The following is a 24868-nucleotide window of genomic DNA, read 5'->3' on the forward strand; positions in this document are numbered from 1 at the left end:
AAGCATAGACTTCAGTGTAATACAGTTACCTAAAGTAGAAAAAGTTAAGGTTGGAAAGGCAACATTAAATTTAAATATTTGACCAAGAAAAATTAAAATTGAAGTCATCATTACAATTGTAGAGTCAAGCAGTCAGGTTGGGAAATGCCAGAATTAGAGGCAAATACCTACCAAAAGGCACAGAACAGTGTGTGTACTATTTCACAAGACTCTCACAACAATGAGGGTACATAGCTTTGGAAACATAGTTTCAAAATCTCTCACTAAAAACCACTAAGACACAGGTCACTAAGACACAGGTCTCTAAGAAACTTACGGAAATGAAACTGGGGATATTCTCCACTGAGTAAGTCTCTAGAAATTTCAGGCTAGTGAGCCACTTCACACTACATTCATGATGCAAGAGTCAAAGCTGAAATAAAGCAACCAACCCTGTCCAGAAAACAAAAATAAAACCCATACAAGTTTTTATTTATTTTAATTAGAAGTAAAATAAAATGTGACATTTCCATCTAGAAGCCACTGACATATGCTGTGATAAATTCAAACACAGAGAGGTGGTTTTAGCTGTCAGATTCCTCCCAAATTCAGCTTCTCCCTCTTGCACTGGAGCTTTGTGCAAGCCCTGATATGCCTGAGGACACATCTGTTCAAGGCAGCCGCTGGAGTTCAAGCTTATCGGCGGATGGTGCTTCAAAGACGTCATCTTCAACACTTTCTTCTATCGGCTTCATTTTTGCTGAAGTTCTCAGGTAGGGGGACGTCCGGCCTGGGCCTGCCACAGTTACAAAGAAATTACCAATTAATTTGATGACACATACCTGCTACATACACCTATTTGTGACAAAACATACACAGTCTGACGATCCTGTCCTAGTTGCCTCATGAGAGGATTTTGTAAGTGAAGGTTTCTTTGTTATTCGGCCACAGGCATCAGGAAATTCTAGACATGGGACAGCCATGCTGCTGCGAACCAGCAACGCCTCTGAGGTTCAAACCCTGCGGCTGGCCACAGGCACAGTATTCTCCCCAAATTCTGACTGCATGAGGTGCCCAACACTGTGTCTCTGGCCATTGTTTTCTCACCATTACACTCACCCACTAATTATTCTCCACAAACGATGATGTGAATGACTGCCCTAAGTACAAAAGGTATTTACATTTGCCTCGGCCGTGAAAAAAAAATCCCTCAGTGTACTGGGCAAACCTCAGGTAGGTACCTGATCACAGCCCTAACTGCCTTAAAAGCAAGATAATGTAAAACATATGGAAAATATAATACCCCCATAAACAACCATAGAGAAAACAAGACTAACAGGTGAAAGACATAACTTTTGACTGACAGTGACTTTGTTGCTCTAAGACAGTCTTTCAGAAAAGCGGTGCCTCATAAAGCTTGCCAGAGTGGAGCGTGCACAATGACCATCGCTGGTAAGACATTAAATGGAGTTTTTGTGCAAGTTACCGCTGCAAACTACCTCTACCGTAGTTAAATTTTCAGCATGAGGGTTAAACCAGAGAGCTCCTTTGACATCAGCCAAACAGGTTTATTTCCCATTGTTCACTCTGAAATTGCTTCTGCACTTGGACAGTTTTTTCTCTCAGTACCCTCTTCTAGAGTTAAACCACCACAATGGTACAAGGTTGCAAACACCTAGCATATGATGACCAAAAAGACTAGGGAAATCTTTGAAATACCATTTCAGAAGAAAAGAGCAAGAGGTAGTGGTCCTGTCTGACAGATATTCTGTATACAAGCTAAAAATTCAAATTTTCTTGAAAAAAAACACCAATAGCCATAACATAACTGTTATTGCAGGGCTATTCTTGCTACTTTAAAAAAGTTTATTAGATATACAGTAAAGTGCTCTGCTAAGGAAGCCTACTTATGTAGATGGACTCCTTTGTGCTGCATATGTTACACACAGAGAATAAAATGCTAGCTACAAGCAAGACCAGCAGGTTATCACATTACTGCATTTTTAAGTCACATTCACACAAACACTATTCAGAATTAGCTTTTTATAATATTTTATGTTAAAAATGTATTAGTATTTTCTTTTACCATTCAAAACCTACAATGATAAAGGTTATTTGCACACATTTTTAAATACTGGAATTGTTAAGCACTTCTTTTTTACTTTATCACTAGTTTATAACCATTTTTAGACCGGTTCTCTTTTTAACAAAAAAGTGCTTAGTTCTCTCCAGAAATCAGAAGAAGAAGCCATAAGTCTGTTGAACAGGATCCAATATTGGGTCTAACACTGTCAGGTTGTTTGGCTCAAAGACATGCCCTTATTTTCTCCAAATACAACCCCTTGTCTATTGATGCCTCAATCCAGTGTTGGACGGTTGTTGAAGAGACAGTCTGATCCTGAACCCGGGCCTTCCATACGTTACTCTGATGCACTCTCTTGAGGACCTAAGCTTAAATGCCTATTAAAATGGCATTTCCCATGAAACCCAATCCTGCTTTTAACCACAAGCTGGGTATAACATAGGGAGCACACATAGTGAGATAATACCAATAAAAGGATTACAAAATCAAACCTTTTCTATGTTCCTGCTTAGCTTAGAAGTTTGCAAATACAGATTCATAGACCAGCAAATCTGACTGATCTAAACCAAGCAGCATAGAAAAAGAGACTGTATCACTAAGTATATGAATGACTATCAAGCAGTAGAATTACTGAATCGAAACTAATACCAAAATATTAGGTGAAGCTACCCTTGTAATCAGGTTGAACTATTTCTGCTTAACTCCAATTTTGGAAAAAGAGATGCATCGACTTCATTTACTAATAAATTACATACAGATGGATCATGGATGTCAAGCACAAGTACCATGTTATAAACAAACCCCACTTTAATACCTTTTTGAGGATGCTTGCTGAGTTAATGTGATGTTATCAACAGAAAACATCATGCTGCAAACGACTCACTCCGTAAGCATTATAGAACTCTTGTTGGTTATTTCCTTAACATAAAAGCAAACAGTTAGTTGGGTTTCTTTGTTAATTAAATTCAAAACACAGTTTTGTTAGTAAGTGTAGTTTGGGGCCCTCTAATTAGTATTTTCCACTCTTTCACTACTAAACACTTTGAAAAAAGCTTTATATCAATGTCTTAAGAAAATGACTCAAAGCTTATTGTTTGTAGCACAGATAAAAGCATCATTTAAAAAGTTTAGATTATACAAAAATATAAATGCTCAATTTTTCAAGAATATGGAAATTAGGAGAATAGAACTTATTTGTATTGTAGTCAAGTATCTTATTTGTAATGGCAAGCTTTTGTCCACAGAACAATTGATCACCTAGCAATAACAAGACAGTATTCCTGTAGAGCTCCTGTACAGATAAGTTTCTCTAATTTCTCCTTCCAATTAAAAAAAATTTAAAAGTTTGTCATTTCCATATGTTCCTCACTAAATCTTCTGGAGTTTTGGGGGTGGTTTTTGTTTGTTTGTTAGTTTTTTTTAAATAAACAAATGCATGATTGCAGAAGGAGTATCCAGGGGAACAGCACCAGGACAGTATGCCTCAGTATGTACCTCATCCTGAAACTTAAAGAACAGACAAAAAAACCCCAAACAAACCCTGACTGTTGCAGTGAGGGCACCCAGGAGAAAGTTTTTGAAAACACAACAAGTGGGAAGACAAATGGCAGGTTTTTTGTTCACTTTTCCCGGTGATCTGAAAAAAGTGCATACATGGCCACAATCCAAATTGAAAATAAATCTGTAAGCAGAGCTCACCTTGGTAGCAAACCCATCATTGGCAATGACAGTACCCAGGAATAACTAACACACTATTTTGGCAAGAAGAAAGATTGAAGCGTTACAGTTTAGTGAGATAAGTAACCTTTCATCAAGAATTTTTATCAGCCTTCTACAGAAGTCAGAAATTTCACATTAAAATGCACAGAAGAAATAAAGGACGGTATTTCCCAAGGTGTATGATAGACTGCTGTATGGGTAACCCCTCTGCCTCCCCAGAAGTGAGGGAAGTATTGGGCGCTGGAGGCTGCTGCCACACCTACTGTTTCCAGTGGGGTAGTGGCACTATAAACTTCACCAACTGCTGTTGGACTGGGCAATTTTGGAACATAAAAGACATTTAAACCCCTTTTTTGGGGAAAGTACATCCCACACACCAGAAAATATGGTACACAAACCAAGGAAAAGTACAACAGAGGAAAGTGTATTTATCAAGTATGTGCTAAGCATGGATGCATCTTAGGGATTAATGTCATTACAGCTGAACATGTCATGCATTTAGATTACTCCCAAAGCTGAAATACTGGTCTCAGTGTTCTGCTGCTAAGCCTGAAAGAATTTTAATTCTAGCTGATTGCAGAAACACACTTTTACAATTTCTTTCAGGCTTCTGAGTGTGCAACTTTGTCCAAGGGTGCTCTATGCAAAGAAGTGGCTTCAGTTTCATGGAGCTTTGCCGTGGAACAGGTGAAAAGCCAGTCAAGAGCTTATGGGTTAAGATGAGAGGACAGACCAACACAGGAAACTTCATGGCAGGTAACTGCTACAGGCTGCCCAATCAAGAGCATGTAGATGGAAGCCTTCTTTAGACAACTCGATGAAGCCTCACGATCGCAGGCCTTGGTACTCGTGGGGAACTTTAACCAGCCCGGTATCTGGTGGAAAGGCAACAGGGCTGGGTGCAAGTAGTCCAGGAGATTTCTGCAGAGTGTACCAGATAATTTCTTCACAGAAGCAATCGATGAGCTGACTAGGAGAGGTGCTCTGCTGGACCTGTCACTGATGAACAAGGAAGAACTCATCAGGGAGCTGAAGGCTGATGGTAACTTTAGCTGCAGTGTCCAGGATCTGGTGGAGTTTAAGATATTGAGAAGTGTGCAAGACAAATAGTAGAGTTACAACCCTGGACCTGAGGACAAGGGACTGTGGCTTGTTCAGGGATCTACTTGTCAGGAACCCATGGCACATGGTCTGCAAGGGCAAAGGGACCTGAGGACAGACGGTTGATCTTCAAGGACACCTTCCTCAAAACACAAGGACAGTCCATTCCAGCGTACAGAAAGTTGAGCAAGCATGGTAGAAGGCTGGCATAAATGAACAGGAAAGTCCTGAGAGAGCTCAAACACACACACATGAAGTGGAAGCATGGATGAGCTGCTTGGGGGGAATACAGAAATATGGCCCAAGCATGCAGGGATGGAATTAGGAAAGCCAAAGCTCAGCTGGATCTGGATATAGTGAAGGGCAACAAGAAGGACTTCTACAAATACACTGGCAACAAAAGGAAGACCAGGCCCAGAGGCCATGGCTCAGCAGGGCACAGGACCTACGGACATGGAAAAGGCTGAGCTATTCAATACTTTTTTTGCTTCAGTTTTTACTTTACACATTTGTCTTGAGGCCTCCCAGTTCTGAGTCTACTCGTAGAGACTGGGAGAGCGATACTTACTTGACTTACAGGAAAGACAGACTGAGTTAGGGACCACTTAAGTCAACAGGGCAAACACAACACTCTGGAATCACACGGGCTGCACCCAAGGGTGCTGAATGTTGGCTGATGCAATTGCAAGACCTCTCACTATCATCTTGGAAAGGTCATGGCAGTCAGGGGAGAGAAAAAAAGGCAAATGTCATGGCCATTTTCAAGAAGGGCAAGGAGGAGCATCCAGGGAACTATTGGCCTATCAGCCTAGCCTCAGTCCCCAGGAAGATTATGGAGCCCGTCTTTCTGGAAGCCATGTCCAAGCACATGAAGGACAGGAAGGTGACTGGGAACAGCCAGCATGGATGTACCATGGGCAGATTGTGCCTGACCAGTCTGACCACCTTCTGTGGTGAGATGATGGGCTCTGTGGACAGAGGGAGTACAGTGGATGTGGTTTACCTGGACTGTAGCATGGCCCTCCACAGCCTGCCATAGAATCATTCTAGCCAAATGGGTGAGAAATGGACTAGATACATGGACTACAGCTTGGGTAAAAAATTTGCCGGACTGCTGAGTTCACAGGGTGGTGAACAGCAGTACAAAACCCAGCTGGCAGTTGGTTAGCAGCAGCATCCCTCAAGGGCAAATACTAAGGCCTATAATGTTCAATATATTAGTGACCTGGATGATGGGATGGAGTCTACTCCCACCAAGCTCACAGAAAACAGCCAAGTAGTGAGGGAAACTGTTGATAGGCCAGACAGTAGAAGGCAGCTAGTCAGAACAGGCCTTCAGAGGCTGAAGAAAAGAACTGACAGAAACCACATGAAGTTCAACAAAGACAAATTCCTGCACCTGGGACACAACAAATCTACATAGCAGTACAGCCTGGGCATCAACTGGTTGGAAAGCAGCTTTGCAGAAACAGGCCTGGGGGTTCTGGTGGACACAAAATGGAATATGAATCAGCAGAGCGCCCCTGCAGTGAAGAGGGCCATCCATGTGTCAGGCCATATTAGCAGCATATATTGGGCCATATTAGCAAGAGCATAGCCAGCAGGTCAATGAAAGAGATTAATCCCCTCTGTATGGCACTTGTGGGACAGGATCTGGAGTGCTGTGTCCAGTTTGGGGCTTCCCCGTACAAGAAAGACATGGACATACTGGAGCGAGTGCAGTGGAGAGCAACCAAGATGGTCAGGGGCTGGAGCACATGACGTACACGGAGAGGCTGCAAGAACTGGGTGTGTTCAGCCTTATGGACAGAAGCTTCTCAGGGGATGTTACTGTTGTCTTCAGCTACCTAATGGAAGGGTATAAAGAAGACAGAGCCAAACTCTTCTCGGAGGCATGCACTACAGAACAAAGGACAACAGTCACGAGTTACAATAAGGGAAACCTTTTTCACCATGAGGGTGGTAAGGCCCTGGAACAGGTTGCCCAGCATGGCTGTGAAATCTTCCACCTTGGAAATATTCAAAGCTTGACTGGACATGGCCCTGAGTAACCTGCTCTAGCTGACCCTGCTTTGAACATGGGGTTGGACTAGACAATCTCCACAGGTTCCTTCCAACTTCAACTGTGCTGCGATTCTAAATGTCCTTTCAGGGAACAGAGGAGAAATAAAGAAAATAACGCTGGAATTTTCATCAAACTTTATCCCAGCTGTCATCCTCAACATTGTAGTAGGGTGAAACACTAGCAGGGTTTTTGCTTCCATCTATCTGAGCATGCAGACTATACCAATGTTAAGGACTGAAAACAGATAGGCCCTCCAAGTCTGAAGGAGTTCCCGGATGAGAACTGTGAGGAACACAATACAGAACAGATAATTAAATGGGAAATTGCAAATACTTCAATCACTTTCTCTTCTTAGCAGAGAGTTTAACCATAATAAGTAACTGGCAGTGAATTTTTTTCCTCATATATTTGAATTCTAATCACTAAAACATAATGTTTCCCAAATAAAAATAAATAATCCTATATGATGCTTTTAAATTCCATTAAATTAACAGCTTATGTCAAATGAGAAAATTGAGCATCTTCTGGTTTTTTTTGTTCAAAAGCTGCTTGCAGAGTTCAGGCTACTGTTGAAATTAAGATTCAGGAAAATTAAAAGTAAAAAATAACAATAGCCTAGAAAGAATCATTGAGAAGGTTTCTATAAAGGAATAAATTCCAAGAATAGAAGCAAAAAGGTCAGACTTGGTTTCTTCCCTCATTTCATCTCATCTGTTCTCTAATACTCCTGTCATACAAAGAACAAGGGAGGAAAGCCTGACAGGATATTTGGAGATTTTCCAGGTGGCATCAAAATACTGGTTGTACACCACATTTCTCCAAACCCTGCCAATGCAAACTATCTCAGGAGGAAATGCAGAGCACCAAGTTGCTGACGGAAAAAGTTTCATTTAGGTTTTTCATTTCTACAAGCACCAGTCACAGACCAAAGGAGATACTGTGACAGGCATTGTACGTACACAGTTTTGCCCCATTGCTATAAACATTCCATATTATGCCTACACATTCACATTATGCCAAAAATTATCACAATACATGCTGGGGTTTTGCCAGTACCTACATGAGATAGCTTCAGTTAGCATACAAAGCCTTATGTATCTTACGAATTCCCTACAGTTAGGTCCCTCCACTTAGTCGACGTGCAGCAGCATCCAAAAAGCTACAGTCTGCTCCCACTGAAGACAACAGGAGTTCTACAATCACCTCTTATGATCAACCAAGCTGTGTTCAAAACTGGCATGAACTATTTTGAGCACTCACGAAGAGAGGATGCAGAGGAAGTCCCGCGAAGAAACATCTGCAAACCATCCTCACTGTCACTGGTACTGGCTATACTGTTTCTCATCTGCATCACAGAGAGCTGTGAGCAAAGACTAGGCTGTCGATCAATCTTTTTTGAAGCCTAAAAAGGAATAATAATTATTTTAAAAAAGGTATCAAGTAAATTAAAATAAAAATTGAAAATAACTATCTCTTCTGTAGTAGATGCTCTGGTCTCAGCTATGACTATTCATGAATCAAGAAACTGGTTAGAGCAGAAGATTCGATGCAGTATGAATTTATTTAAATGAAAATAGAAGATGCCAGTAATATACTGGAATTAGAACATTGACAAGCATGAAACCTCAGATTAATTATTCAATTTTAATTTTGTTTTGCACTGGATTTTTTGTATATTTTCCTACAGAAAGGTTAATACTTATTATTTGGTAATTCATTATTCAGGTATAATGCTCTGCAATTAAATACAGCCTTTATGATGAGCCTGGTGCCCCTTGCTAAACAAGACAGCATGTTATACAGAGTTTAGCAATTTATATCTTAACAGAAACATGTTCATTTTCCTGGCTTTTCATTTCATCACATTAGAAAACAGTGAATGTCATTCATTCATAGTAGGTGATCATTTGGCCCTTGATTTTACTGAAGGCAGATTAAATGCATCACATGAACATTATCCTCTGCCTGTCAAACGGTCTTAGGAGCTTCCATTTGCTTTGAGTAGTCTTCCTGAGAAGTCTTTGTGCTATAATATTTATATCAAACTATACATTGTTCCTTGTTAGGTATTACTGCAAGTCAGAATGCTATTTTAGGTGTATGTGAAAGGTAGTTACCAATGACAAAAGAACAATGGATAACTCCACTTTACTGAACTTTAAAAGTCAGGAATTAACATCCCGTTTCACGTGGAGAGGAATGACTATTTTCCCAACAGTAGTGAAAAATCTCCTTAGGTAGAAGAAAATCACGAGGTTCCTTACAAATAAATAGATACTTTTCTGCTTTCCAATATGCAATGAATTGATATTCTTATCTTCTTACTACCATCTTGACTATGAATAATCTATATTGAATTTGTTTTAGTTGTCCTCTTGTACATCCCCTGTGTACAGAAGTCAACCACAATTTTCTGAGATTGTCTCCAGCTAAAATGCATTAAAGACACTGATAATGTATATAGTTGACAATGAAGCCTGTGAGAAGTGACATGCCCATAGGGTGCTGGCAATGGGGAAATGAAAGAGAATTTACTTGATAGACATTTCTTGTCCTATGTTTTGTAGGAAGGGCTTCTGCAACAGGATTTGCATTTGAGGAAGAATAAAAAGGTACTACAAAATCTCCCAAATGCTCACTCTTAATTTTTATAACATACATTTTCAAAAGTTACTGTGATAAAAGTTACAATAATTTTAAATTCACGTGACTACTGTCACTAAAAATAAAGAGTTGGTACAAACTAAAGTTAAAGTGTGCAGATGTCAAGTCAACAGAGGGGCAAAGCTTGGTGGTTTTTTTTAATATGTAAAAGGTATGATAAGGACCTTTCACTTAAAAACAACCAATTACAACATTACAATGAGTACTTCATCATACTTCCATTTCAGTAAATATTTATATTAGTGCTGAAGCTCTACAGTGCCAGAAGTCAGCAGCACAAGTTTGCTGCAGATGACTCTGTATACTAGGCATGACACCCTAATGCTGTCATTCATGTGTAAAAAAAGAAAATGAGGGAAGGAAAAAGGAAAGAAAAAAGGAAAATAAAATAGACAATAGAAAAGAGGAAAAAGGAAAACAGAAAAAAAGAAAAAAGAAGAAAGAGGAAAAAAAGGGGAAAAAGGGCAAGGTGAGAAGGAGTGTGGACAACAGCAGTCTCCCAGGAGAGGCAGTCTGAATGCACACACAGGAGGCATGTCACTACACATTCCTTTCGGATGCCATACTCCAGAAATAACTTACTGTCTATGTAGATGTGGGTTTTAATACAGAAGACTCCCCTGTAATTCTTTATCGGTTTGGATTTTTTTGTTTTAAAATCAGCTTTAATCACATAATTTTTAAGATGTATTTTATAGATGGTACATTCCTGCTAGATCATTTTTATCTTACTGCATTAGTAAGATGAAAACAGTGATCTGAAATAGTTTTGAGGATCTCATTACAGGACAGTGTAATCCTCTATTTCATTGACCAGAAGGCAGAATAAGCAGTGCTTTATTGCTGTTAAATTGTTTCTCCAGCAATTCTTTCTTTTCTCTTTCTATAGCCAGTACAAAATTGAGAAAACTTACAATGCCTAATTAGCCATAAAGACATTACAAGTTTAGCCTGTTGAAGTCCGTTGTATAGTTGCAGTCATTCCTTTTGGATCATTTTCTAGTAAATTCACAACTTTGCAGAAGTAACTATTTAACCTATATATGAGATATTCATGGGCAATCTGATGAGAAAGATTTTTGCTCCGAGTTAGTGAGTTAAATACAGACAGAATATGAAAATACTGTATTATAAAATTATAAAGCTTTTCATAAATAATGGTGAAAGTTCTTCAAATAAATTATATATGAGAACCCTACAGCCACTACATAAATAATAAAAAACCCACCAGCAGCCAAGTTACAGTCCAAATCTTGAAAAGCCATGTAACTAAGTAAGGAGACAAAATGAAAGTAAAACAAGATAATCAATATATCCATGACTACACCCAGACCACTTGCTGTGACACCTAAAACACACTCCCTCTACATGCAGAGAAGAATAAGTTATATTCAGACCACTGAATATTTTATATTTATTTATATTTTATATGTATTTCACACCTCCTTCCACTAACTACATTGTATCAACCTAATGTTCTTTTTTTGTATTTGCAACCCTCAAACACATGTTGAAATTATTCCTCTTGGCAATCAGTGTTACCCAGTTGTTTGACCCTAGCAAGCAAATTCTTTAAGAAAAAACCCTGAAGCTTCTTTGTATAAAGGCACCCATTTGTTAATGAGAAAGGATATCCAGGGAGAAGCACCTTTTTAGCTACTGGCCATCATGTCTACCACTTGGCTAGAAATACTTGTGCTACTGATCACTTCTGAATCTCAGTTATTCATCTTTCTCACACATTACTGTGCTAACTTTAACCAATATTGCTTCTGACAAAAACATTGCACTTTGGCACTAAAAGGCAAAGAGAGTGAATTCAGCAGCTGATAGCAGCAAGTTAAAAAAACAGGTGCTTTAAGAGGATTTAAAATTGAAGTAACAATAGATTTGTGCGGGGGAGGAAAATTCCCAAATGAAACTTCAGTTGCTTACCTTGTCATTTAAGGTTGGGTCATTCAATGAATAGAGTTTATTTGTAATATCTTTGCCAATAAGATACTTAAAGATCTCATAAAGAAATGGCTCAGATTCCAGAAAGTAAGTCAGCCTTTCCCTGGACCAGCACAGGAACTTGCAGTTATCATCTGCGATAATGGTGACCTGAGAAAATACATGCTCAGAATTAGCACTTCTCTTTTCTTTAAAATAAGTGATACCATGTTATTTGTGCCTCCAGTTAAAATAACTCTTAAAGCCAAAAAACTTTTCAGTATCCCTTAGAACGTGATATTTACAAATGTAAAACATCTCAGATATTTATTATCATCCTATTTTTAACTGATAAGCACAGCCAGCTTGTTTTTCAGAAAACCTGGGGGGATATACTAGGCGAAAATCTCTCATAAGTTCCCAAACTGTGAAAGCATTTATGTTAGACATTTACATATAAAGTCAGTCCTGCAGTGATGACACTGCTTGCATCCCAATATGCCTACATGTCACTTGGTTTTATTTTATGTCACAAACAGAAAAAACTGGTATAATCCAAAGGTCTCCATCAAAGAGTTTTTAGTGATTTTGAAAAACATATTTTCATCTTTCTCTCTTCACTGTCAGCCCTGCTGATTGCACAACTACCACCTTCTAGCAGTTGAGGTAAGGCTCCGTTTGCTCAGTTACTGATAATTCAGCAACCGATAGTTCCAGAGGAGCTTGTACCCCCTCCAGGGAGGCTGGACCCGCCAGGTTTGTGCCCCTGTGCCGGCAGAGGGCAATGGCACACTGAAACCTGCCCCGCTCGCTCATACCCAACGGCCTGTTTTGCAAGGGAAAGGCAGGCATCTACAAAGAAATCAGGTGCTTTCTGCTATTACAAGCTAACGTTACCTCCTGAAAAATTAAAAATATATAAAGCCTAAGAAATAATGGGAAACAGTCACATATCCGTGGATTTTAACTTCACAGACTGTAATATAAGCACACAGGCTGAGGAAGAATTTGCCAGCGTTGCCAGCAGATGGGGTCCTTAAGATTGAATCCATGTCCTCTTGCAATGGCAACGCTGAGTGTTTACAGGGCAGCAACAAGCAGAACTCACGAGTGAAGGACGTACGCCGTGCCAGATTACAACACTTTTTAAGGCAGGCAGAAGTTGAGGCATGAGCCTTTTCCCTTCAGAGGGACCAATTCATATCCAGTTGCTTACGAGAGAAACAGGCTGTGCCAAGAGGGTGGCCGTGCTGCAGGACGCCTCACTGCTGCAAAATGAATACATCTGGACAATTCTCTCTCCTTGGCGTTAAGCCTAGTATTTGACTGGAACATATGACATCAATCACTGATTTTAGAGTCTACATTGCTCTCCTTCCCTCCCCTTCTGCCAGGGTATCAGTGTGGATGTACCCAGTCAGCCACAGCCCGGTCATTATTACACACATCCAGCTAAAGAACATCAAGTAAGAGGTAGCAAAATAGCCATTTCAGTACTATGGGGAATAAAACTTCTCTAACAGCATTTTTTTCCACGTCCTATGGTATAATATATCCTTTAATGTACTAGCATAATTACACTGCTAGAGACATATACCCTTATCACTCCCTGTGTGAATATTTTTATTCAAAATACTGTGATCTCTTTCAGCTTATGTTGCTTTAACAACTTTCAAAATGACAGAAGCATTACCATGTTTAGATAAATACCAGTTTCAAACTACTAGTGCCTGAATTTTTAGTCTTTCGTTTTAGTAACACCAAATATTACAATAATTATTTTGCCTTTTCTGTTTTTGAACCAGTGATCAGATTGCTTACATCATCTCTTCTTCCAGTAAAGCTATCTCTTAAATTATTTGTCCTGAATAATCTCTTAACACAAAATACACTAGGAAACAGTAAAAGAGAACAGAATAGCAAAAACCAGACCACTCAGTGAACACCATCATAATCCTGTTTTGCAGCATTTAAGAGTTATTCTTGATGTTGTCCATCATGAAACACCAGTACTAGAAAGCTAGCAAAATAATGCAAGCCAAATAGTTCACTGTTGATCAAATTCATACTCTGCTTTTTAATGATCTCATCAGCTCATATCCAGTGACATTTAAACCAAAGTATACCTGGAATTTCTCACCCCGGTTCATCTGTGTTGATCGAAATTCAGGAGAATCTATAAAGGCACAGGGGTAAATATTATGCAGAAAATGCCCTCGATAAGACACCTTCATTCTGGAAATAAAAATATATGAAACAACATTTTAAAGCCATGGAGTCTGATTAATCTAAATTTGGATATGATTATTGACAAAGGTAAAGCAGTAGGCAACAGGCAAAAATATGTTCATCTTCTGGAATTTCAGCCCCAGAGCTACCTTGCTTTCTGCCTAAACCTCCATCGCTTCCAAGCAGAACAGGCTGCCAGCCAATTCAAGTTGCCGACCATGGTGCATACCCTCAAAACACTACTATTCAAAGTGAAAAAGGTCTGCAGGGTTATGCTATACAGCCAGACCAGAATCAGGTTTCCTTTACATAACTAGCTTTGCAGTAATGAGCAGCTAGTGACTTCAAAGAAAAATGATGAAGCCTGACATGACTGTTGCTATCAACAGAAACTGGTTAAAATACTGGCCAGAATTTAGGAAGAGCTTCAAGATTACAGCCTGGCCATAGGCATTTATTTTACCTCTTCTCACCTGGGTCCTGTCAGCCTCTGGGCACTATACCTGCCCCTCTCTACTTGCATGTAGATGTGCAATGAATCAATTCCAATAGGCCTGTTTTAAAGTCTACTGGAGGAATATTTTTTCCTTCCCTCATGCACAATATTTTTAAACCTTAAAACCTGAGAATGCACTGAGAAGAGGACTTAGATATCTAAGACTCAAACAAATCTCTTACTTGTTCTGGAAGACACTGCCTTTGATATTATACAAATATAAGTCCCACTAAAATCCATGCAGCTACACACACTGGTAGAAACATAATATGCTGCCAGTAAGAGACATCATTGCCATTTGAAAACAGTGTCACAAAATAGTCTATCCCTACAGACTATTCGGCTATAAACTATAATGTGCTACAAACAAAAACGTTTAAAAAGCCAACAAAAACCCCAACAACTTTCTAATCTATTCAGCCATCACACAAAGCATAAGACTGTCCCCAAGCTTTAGAGAACCTACTTCCCCTTCAGCAGGATGCTTAGCCTATCATCAACTGATGTTTTATCTTCTGCAGCATAGGCTTGACCTGTCTTTAAAGTCTGAATGTTGCAGAATTGTCCAGTCAGTCTTTGGAAGAGCTCTGGAGGCACATGGAGAGGTTCAAACATTCTCCTGTAGAGGCTGCTAAGCTCCTTCTCTATCTTGATCTAGAATGCAAAAACAAAAGACATAATAAACACAGATACATTAGTTAAAAAAGGGTAAGACTGCACACATGCTTTACTTGCTACATTTGAGGAACATGTTTGTCTTTGTTATGTTTAAGCAAGGAAAAAAGTGTGACATCTATCCACAAACACTGCCTATGACAGGGTGACCAAAACCTTATCTAAAATTAGCCAGGCTAGCACACTGGTGCTTTAGAACGCTGTTCCATCCAAGTGGCACATTAAATCAGACACAAGGAGTCTTCCGAGACTTCTGTTGATGTAACAGCAAATAGGACTTGGGCCAAAATTACACAAAAAAAATGAGGTTGCCTGCATTTTTCACACCACATGCACACCTCATTCTGGCCATCTCTCAGGCTCTCCTGGGAGCTCCTTTCATCCCTGAGCTTCTTAGCTTACTTGCAGTAGAAAAGCAAGTCCTGAAAAACAAACCCATCATATTGAAACATGTGATCAAGGAGGAAAAAAAAAACATTGCCAGCTGAACATCCCACATCTAGGAGCCCACCCAAACTCAGGCAGCAGCAATGAGGGAAAGGATGTTGCCTGAAATCCCAAGCCTAGAAGTCTTTCCTGAATGAAGGCAGCAGGGAATGAGACAGTGTCCCAGCCTCCCTGAAAGCAAAGGCAGCCTGAACAAAGCCTGCATATTTGCTGGGAGGAAAACAAATTAGAACAGTAAGCATCAGATAATGAAAAGATAAAATATACATAGAACAGAGAATAAGGAAAAGCAACCAAGAAAAAAGGCAGGAAAGAAGAAAAAGAGTCACCACTTCAAATGAGAATATGCCAAGTTTACGCAATTTTCTAGATTTTTTTTTTGGTATTTCAATATTAAAAACAGGGGAGAAGAGAAGGTCGCAGCACAGGAGTCCAGGAGTCACTTTTCAGCTGATGGTAGCCAACAGCAGGAATCAAGAAACTTCTAGTCACCTTGTGGCTGGAGGAGGTAGGGAATCCAGAACAACCATGGCTGTCTGAGGCCCATGAGGGCTTCAAACTGTCAGGTACCCACTACTTCCTCAGGAAAGCATTTTAGGGTGAAAATACTAGTCTTTACCCTCTAAGAGATACATGTATTCCACATCAAAAATCCTCCCTAAGCTCTTCTCAGAAGAATTAGATGTGTGTGTAAAACAGTAAATCAAGCATAACGAAAAGGTTTTGGAAAATTGAGAAGGTCTTGCTACATTTCAAGTTTATTTAAATACAGAACAAATTGAGCTGAGGCAGAAACATTCTAGATTTGTGGAACCATATTTGGAGTATTCTACAGACAGCCTCAACCACTGGATGTGGTCCATCCCACATACCGGCTGCTGAATGCCATAGGAATCACTCTGGAAGTGACAATCCCATGGGTAGAGATGGTGGGTTAATCTCACAGAAACAGTATACAGTTCATTAGTAAATTCCTAAACAGGAGAGAGAAGGCTGCTTATGTGGCCTTATTGTTACCATTTTGTGACTTCTCAGCCTTTAAATTTCCAAAAAAGCCCAACAAAAGGATATCCCAAACCTGCAGACTTCACTTTTTACCCAGACAGCCTCAAACCATGAAAACTGAAAGCAAGTTTATGAACCACTGAGATTTTTATGCAGGCTCCATGTGAAACACACACCAATACCTGTTTCCAAGGACTTAACATGCAAAATTCTTGTGAAAGAGCTCCTGAAAACTTTCTTTTCCTTACACATAGCCAAACTTACTGTTAACTTTGTATACAGTATCTGTGTACATTTACCACCCACAACTGTATTAAAGCATTCAGTTTGTTTGATTTTTTTGATCTGTCCATACATAAGCTTCAATAAAACGTGAATTGCTGCCTCCTCAAAACATTTAAATGGATCTATTTCATTACTGTATCATAATTTTGTAACATGTCTGCCTCCTCCTATAAATTCACCTCTGCCCCAGAAATGGTATCAGGATTGAGAAGAGGAGGGCTAGAATAGAAGCATTCAGACAAGATTAACAATAAAGTGACAGAATCCTAGCACGGTTGAGGTTGGAAGGGACCTCTGGAAGTCATCTGGTCCATCTCCTGCTCAGACAGGGTCACCTAGAGGAAGGTTGTGCAGGACCATGTCCCGACAGCTTCTGAATATTCCCAAGGATGGAGACTCAACATCTCTGGGCAAGCAGTGCCAGAGCTCAGTCACCCTCACAGTAAAAAAAGTGTTCCCTGATGTTCGGATGGAGACTCCTGTCCTGTCACCAGGCACCACTGAAAAGAGCCTGGCTCCATCCTCTTTGCACCCTCCCTTCAGGTATTTATACACATTGGTAAGATCACCCTGATCCTTCTCTTCTCCAAGCTGAACAGTCCTGGCTCTCCTCACAGGAGAGATGGTCCAGTCCCTAATCATCTTCACGGCTCTCCGTTGGACTTTCTCCAGTAAGTCCAGATCTCTCTTCTACTGGAAAAGCCCAGATCTGGACACAGCACTCCAGATATGTCTCACCAGTGCTGAACAGGGGAAGGACCACCTCCCCCAACCCGCTGGCAATGCTTTTCCTAATGGAGCCCAGGATACTGTTGCCTCTCTGCGTCACAAGAGCACATTGCTGGTTCAACTTGTCCACCACGACCTGCAGGTCCTTTTCTGCAAAGCTGCCTTCCAGCTGGTGAGTCCCTGGCATGTGCTGGCACATGGGGTTATTCCTCCCCAGGTGAGGGACTTTAGACTTCTCACTGAGCTTCATGAGGTTCCTGTTGGCCCGTTTCTCCAGTCTGCCGAGGTCCCTCCGGGTTGCTTCCCAACCTTCTAGCCTATCAGCCATGCCTCCCAGCCTTGTGTCATCAGGGTACGCTCTGCCCCATCATCCAGATCATTAAGGAAGATGTCAAACAGGACTGGGCCTAGCATTGACCCTTAGGTTATACCGCTAGCGTATGCACTAGTATATATAGTACGCACCTTTAACTAGACTTCACGCCCCTGATTACCACACTCAGCCCAGGCCTTCAGCTAGTTTTCAATCCATCTCCCTGTGTCCTCATCCAGCCCACACTTCAACTGCTTCTCTACGAGGATTCTATGGGAGACAGTGTTTCAAGCCTTACTGAAATTAAGGTAGACAATATTCATCACTCTCTTCTCATCTATCATAGAACGTTACCAGGTTGGCTAAGCATGACTTCCCCTTGGTGGATCATGCTGACCACTCCTGATCACCTTCCTGTCCTTCACGTGCATAGAAATGGCTCCCAGGATTAGCTATTCCATCACCTTCTCAGGGATCGAGGTGAAGCTGACCAGCCTGCAGGTCCCTGGGTCCTCCTTCTTGCCCTTTTTGAAGAAAGGAGTGGCATTTGCTTTCCTCCACCCCTCACATCACTATAATTGCTCAAAGATTATCAAGAGTGGCCTCACAGTGACATCAGCACTTGTATGTACATGCCATCAGGGCTCATGGACTTACATATGTCCAGTATGTCACCTGCCCTGAAGTTACACTGGTTTCACACTGAATCGATTACTAATTAAATCATCCACCAGTGGCTACATTTACATGAAACCCAGGTTAATTTCCTGTATGTTCCTTATGCCACTCTCTTTAACACCTCAGAGGACATCTACATGGACAAAACAAGGATTAAAGTTCAATTGGCAAGAAAAATTGTATTGTGTTGGGGATTGCCCTGAATGGTTTGATTTCAAAATATGTTCCATATATGTGTAAAGTTCGACAACTATCTGTTTTGCCAACAGGTTCTCCAGGAAATCCCTCATTTTTAACAGCCTTAGCAATTTAATTTGCACCTCTTTCTATACATAACCCCTGCAACTCAAAGAAAGATAAATTGCTTTCTCAGATGAATATAAGTAGCTCCCAAGACTCCTGAATTCAAACAACACATACAGACATGAGCACAGGATTTGGCCCTGGACTGTTAATGCAATCCCTTAACTAGCACATAATACAGGTTTCATGATCCTCCTCTAACGTATAATACTTAAGAGAAAGCAGGCATAACCACTTTCTTAAAGATTGATCGGGTTGGACAGCACAGACATACTTTAGATGGTCTCCCTCATAACAGACTATTCACCCTTCACAAGCACAGCTGACTGCTCCTCCAGTCATGCTTGTGGGTCATATTCCAAATGAGCCATACGGGTAGGTGTAATGTTTTGTTCAGCAGTGGCTGAAATATTCTGGGACACTGCCAGAGCTCCAAGTCAGAGTTCTGTGGAGAGAGTGATTAGACTCAGCTTCCACTCACACTAAAAAAGCCAAACCTGTAAAGCTCCAAGGAGTCAAAACCACAGAAATAATCTTCTGGTCAGAAAAGAAACTCACTGCTATTTTGCATGCTCCATTTAATAAAATAAATATTTAACATCTGAACATATCAATTATTCATTTTGTAATATGACTAACTTGTAATTATTCTTCCATTCCTTTCTTTCCCTAAAAACATCATTTGTGAGGATGACTAAATAAAATTGATTTTGAGATGGGCAATACAATAGTTGCAGACAAAAAAAATCTCATTCAAAATGAGCTCCCAAGAATTTATTTTCTTTTTTTCTCCATTCTCTAGCTTTCTATAGGAAAAGCACTTAAAACCAGCCTTCAAGTTCATAACAGAAAGTGTAAGACAGCTAAAAAGACACATGTGACTACCAGGCATCACTTCAAGTAAGCTTGTTGATCATAGTCTGTAACAAAGAGATTCATATATTGTTTTGAATATTATCCCATTTCCATGTAATTTCAGCTACTGTTTAAATCCGCATAATTTACTAGGTATATAGAGGCCAGTTTTCAGAGAAGATGAGCACCCACAGTTCCAGACCACATCTGCAGTGGTAGGAATACAAATCTTTTGAAAGCCAGACTGCAGTTCTCCACTGTGTTACAGTTTAGATTAGTATGAACAAATTTGATTTTTTTTCCTCATACTGCTAGAGAGCAGCAATGAAGTGTATCTCACCTATGACTATATAAAGCTAGGTTGTATAGGCTTGCTCTCTAGCCAACGGAGAGGGATGGCACGATCACATCTTAAAGAGATATTGGGTGGGTGGGTTGAATCACATTGGACAACCAGCTTAAACTAGATGTTTATCCTAGAGATGGATGAAGTGAGATAAGACATTTCCAATTCCTATTTCATAAGGCAAAGCTACTGTCACAGAAGTAGAGATCACAAATAATTATTTGTGCTCTTTGAAAGAGCTCTTAATTGTTAACTTGTCACTTTTAAAAATACAGATAAGTTTTAAGGCTTGGTTTTCTAGGAAAATGCATTTATCAGCTGTGCACTCCTGCCTTTTGCAATAATTTCTGATTTTGTTAGCCACCTCCTGTCCCGTTTGAATAAAGACTAGAGGCCTCAAGATAATATTAAAAGGCTCAATTGGTGGGTGGGTTGAGGGAAAGTAGAACATGCTAACTTGGTCACTTCACTGAAGAAAAAGAATGTAACGTGAACTCATCCCACATTAAAGACCAGACTACCTGCACAGGATATCTAACTGCAGAGGCAAACATGCAGAGTCTGGCTTCACTGGCTCTACATTATCACAACCATTATTTTGTGCGGTGCATTGCACAGCATGGCCATGGCTTACTAGAAGAAATACGATGCAGTTTCATCACGCTGTTGTACCCTGAAGATGGTGGGAATGGATTGAATAGGCTAAAGTAACAGCATTAGCAATACAAACTAAAGAGGAACTTACCCTTTAACTGGGAAGACTACTCTCCAAGAGTAGTTTAACTCACTAGAAATACTTAGAACACGTCTATAAATGTCTAGTAGTAGATCAGTCTAGCTAGTTTTAAGCTATCTTCTAGACAAAACAGAAGTCAAGCTTTATGCTGCCTTGCCAGGAAAGGAAGAGGTTGCTAGTTTCCTAGCTGCTTTCTTGCACAGGCTGCATTGACTTGATGAAGAGCTTACTTCCAGCTAGTTGTTTTTTTGTACCAGCTGTCACACTTCCAGAATGTGTCTGATTTTGGGCAGAGTTATTCTGCTGATCATGTAACCCCATATATATTCCTGTAATCTTCACGTAAGACTATCTGCCTTGGATTTTGGAGACTACAGAATGTAATATTAACATTTTGAACACTTTGCATTTCATTAATATTTGATTGGCACATAACAGCAATTATTATATTAAAGATTATCTAGTTTTGATGTGTACATACCACCAGAAGGCTGGGTTGCTAATCATTTTGCAGAAACAGAATATACTTCTGGATGAATAATACTAACAAAATAGATTTCCTATCAGATATACATTTAGCTGAAGGCAGGGCAAAGAAACCTGTATTTTTGTTATATATTTTAAATACATTCTTAGGGTGCATTTGAAAACAGTTATCCCAAGGCATCCTTCTGAAGGCAGCAAAAGGAGTTGGAAAATGCCTAGACCTGACCCTCAAAACTCAGTAAATGGGATGAAAGGAAGGATCATCTTAATATTGGTCTTCCCACACCTTACTCAAATTTGGTGCTTATCTCTGAGTCCCACATATGTTCAAAAAGGGCACTAGCATCCCACTTACCTTTCATACACATTTAAAAGGATTGTGGCAGTACAAAACATATGGGCTAAAGCACTTGTTAGCAAAGCAAGGAGTGTGAAGGTCATTTATAAGTGGACATCAGCATTTGTTTGTGTTGATATATCAGTCTATTAGGGCACTTGTCATATATCAGTCTCCTTTCCCACCACAGAGGATGTTCAAGACTTAAAAGTGAGGTAGGAAAGTTTGATCCCTCCCAAACTCCTAATTAAAAAAAATTACTGTCCCGGAATACTCAATTTTAACTACCTTAGTAGGATTTTATTTCAGGAGGTCTGTATGCATGTACTCTTGTGGGTGAGAGGGTGGGGAAAATGACAAAAACAACCACACACAAACTCCAAAAAAAAACATTCCTGGTCTTTTTGCAAAGAAATAATGTAACCCCGTCCTCACCACCAAAACCAAACAGAACAGTCAAAACCTGCCAATAGTTAACTTCTAAAGTCAAAGCATTTTTCAAGAGTATTGATTTCATAGAAATAATTATGTACTGCATCAGATCATACCTGATGACCATCAAGGTCTGGATCCTTCTTGAAGTAGCTAACTGACTTCATCCAAAAGAACTCCTGTCTAATTCAAGAACTGCTTTGTAATTCATTGGTTTGTCCAGCAAACATAGGCAAAACTTCCTTTTTCTTGCATCTTACTAGACTGCTTGTGGAATTAATCTGTTATACATACCGGTCTTCTTTTATACAGTAGGTATATGAAATGTAAAAGGTTGACAACCAAAAACACAGAATTCCAGATCATTATGTCCAAGGCACAACGGTAGAGTGTAGCCCAAATGATGAACAATGCACATCCTGTAAAAATTAAAAAAGGAAGTTAAATTTCACCAAACAATGAACGCATTTGTACAAAGTCATCAAGAATGTGTCCACTGGGGGTAATTACACTGAACAGGAATATATTCCACAAGCTTTGCTACAGTTAGGCTCTGTGGATCAATGCATGCACTGGTAGCAGAGCTAATCACTGCAGTGCTACAAACAGGCACTGAGAGCAGCTTGACAGCAGACTCCAGTCTTATTGCATGGGACTGCAATACTGGAGCGACAATAATTCAAATCAGGACTGGGGAAAGCAGTAAGGTGCAGCCCCATGATGATCTGTTACTAAAATGAAGCAGAAATGAGATAGGGAAAGACTGTATCTTAAGTAAAAAAAATAATAAGTGACTCACAAAACTTTATTACTAGTATTGCATTAATTAGACAAACAAGAGCCTAAAAAAAATATCCTAAAGTCATACCCAGATACTTTTGAAAATCTAAACAAAATATCATCACTGCATTTTTGACAAGGTCACAGCAGGAACTTGAATTCTATTCTATGACATCAAAGAGGAAATTTCAAATGCTTACACTTTTTTTTTTGCTTTACTTTGCCTTACCTTTTAAAGCAATTGTCATTATTCATTCTGTATGATTAGGGATACTATTTCTAGCCTATAAAGACAATACTTATCAAATGATAGATTATGCATCATTGTGTCTCTCACAGGTAACTGTGAGCCTGCCATCTGATAGAGATGGCTGTAGAGGTCACATATTTTCCCTTAAGTTCCATGCAAAAACAACAAGAAGGAGAAGGTGCCGAATTAGCATCCCTTTCTCCCTAAGGATGATGCTGAATTCATGAACTCAGTATTATCTATTCTGTCTAGGTTGCTGCTTGGCCAGCCAGCACTTATGTACAGATCAGGAAAATCACAATGTGATGACTCTTGATCAGCTGGTTAATTAGACTACAAGGGAGGGGAGGATATGAGGCCTGGAAATGTTGAAGAGGACCAATATTGTGGAGCCACACAGGTGTGGCAGGCTCATCAGAGTTAAAGGGGACAGATCCCTAGGAACCTGGCTTTGTTACTTCTGCTGCCCACAATAAATTTGCTTCCAGCTGCCACCTCAGCCTGAAAAACTCTGATTCCCTCTCTCTTCAGAGTGCAACAAGACCTACAGACCAAAGTGGCAGGCTCAGCAAGTGCAGAGCTCCCATTGCTTTTAAAACAAGAACTACACAGACAAAAAGTCTTGCAATACTCAGACCCTTGGTCTTCAGTGCAGTCTGTTTTCATAAGTTTTCCTACAATGGTTATAAAAAATAAAAGGCAAGATTATTGTAAGTTCAACCACAGAAGTTATATGATATAATAGTATGGGTCAGTTTTATGAATAAACATTCTCCTTTAAAAGTACTTAAGCATGCTCTGTGTTGTGATACACCCAGGTTTATCTTTCTTAGACTGCAATCTCCTTTGATCACACAGGCTTTGTCCCACACAAAGCACTGGGGCTCTACAATAGCTGTGGAACTGCAAAAGTATTACAAATGAAACCATGCTTGCTTAGTCTTGAGCATGCCAAATTTAGTTTTTCCTCTGAAGTCAAACTTTAGTATCCCAAGATGCCTACAGTGGTGGAGGAAATATGACTGACTTCAGGAGAACAGACTGCACTCCATATCAAAAGCCCATGCTTCTAAATCAGCAATGAAAATAATGCTGGTGATCCACAAATGCCACGTGTTTGAATCCACATTTAAAGAACACATGGGGCAACATCAAGCTTCTCAAGGAAAACCTTACCCATTGCAGTCATATCAGTCAATGTACTTACTTGAAAACTAAAATTAAGGTCTTAAGGATCCATAGACTTAACTATGATTTGGAATTTAATGAACTTTAAGCAGCCAGTCACGTCTGAAGTAAATGGGGTCCACTTGTTTTCTAGTCAACATCTACACAGGTTTAAAGATGTAACTTGTATTTCTGGGAAGTTTTAAGAGCCTAGAGACATATAACCTTTCTAGAAAAGGTCTGTCGGCATCAGAACAGATCCCCACTTACACCAAAAACACCTTCAGCAAAGTACAACCATGATGAATATGTGCTAGAATATCACCATAAGCTGAAGGGACCAGGAGAAAGCTTCGTAATGGTCATGAACTGCTCTTTCTGTCACAATAAGGTTGCAGATGTCTCCAGAATAATTCTCCTACCTATGGTGAGCAGGCCTCGCAGAAAAATCATATGAAGATTCAGAGTAGTTGGAATAACCAGTCCAACTGCAAAGCAAATGTTTGCCACATGGAAAACAAGATGATGAATCTCTTTCCAGTTTTCACATGCAGTCTCATTGAAAGGCACAAGTGTGGCATTTTTTAAGTCTGGAATAAAACCTAGCGGAGTAACAGTGAGTGGGCTCATTGCTGTAGTATTCATCTTGGAGAGTCCTGCAATGAGAGAGGGGGGGGGAGGGAAAAAAAAATCACTGTGCATTAAACTGAAATGTATTAGACATACTGTGGTGGGCTGACCCCGGCTGGATGCCAGGTGCCCAAAGCTGCTCTATC

General features: G+C 40.0%; 1 protein-coding gene across 4 annotated transcripts in view; it reads right to left on the reverse strand.

Moving 5' to 3' along the window:
- Positions 1 to 461: 461 nt before the first annotated feature.
- POPDC1 (popeye domain cAMP effector 1) overlaps positions 462 to 24868 on the reverse strand; it is a 30792-nt gene continuing 6385 nt past the window's right edge. For all 4 annotated transcript variants that reach the window (XM_075046690.1, XM_075046689.1, XM_075046692.1 and 1 more), the window contains 7 exons: positions 24515 to 24748; positions 22190 to 22314; positions 14735 to 14922; positions 13670 to 13778; positions 11547 to 11714; positions 8208 to 8349; positions 462 to 775 (listed from right to left, as the gene is read on the reverse strand). In XM_075046690.1, the coding sequence (XP_074902791.1) occupies positions 651 to 775; positions 8208 to 8349; positions 11547 to 11714; positions 13670 to 13778; positions 14735 to 14922; positions 22190 to 22314; positions 24515 to 24737 (1080 nt within the window). In that variant the 5' untranslated portion in view covers positions 24738 to 24748 and the 3' untranslated portion in view covers positions 462 to 650. The remainder of the gene's footprint in view (positions 776 to 8207; positions 8350 to 11546; positions 11715 to 13669; positions 13779 to 14734; positions 14923 to 22189; positions 22315 to 24514; positions 24749 to 24868) is intronic.

This window comes from Buteo buteo, chromosome 15 (genome assembly GCF_964188355.1).
Source record: "Buteo buteo chromosome 15, bButBut1.hap1.1, whole genome shotgun sequence".
In the NCBI taxonomy this organism is placed as follows: Eukaryota; Metazoa; Chordata; class Aves; order Accipitriformes; family Accipitridae; genus Buteo; species Buteo buteo.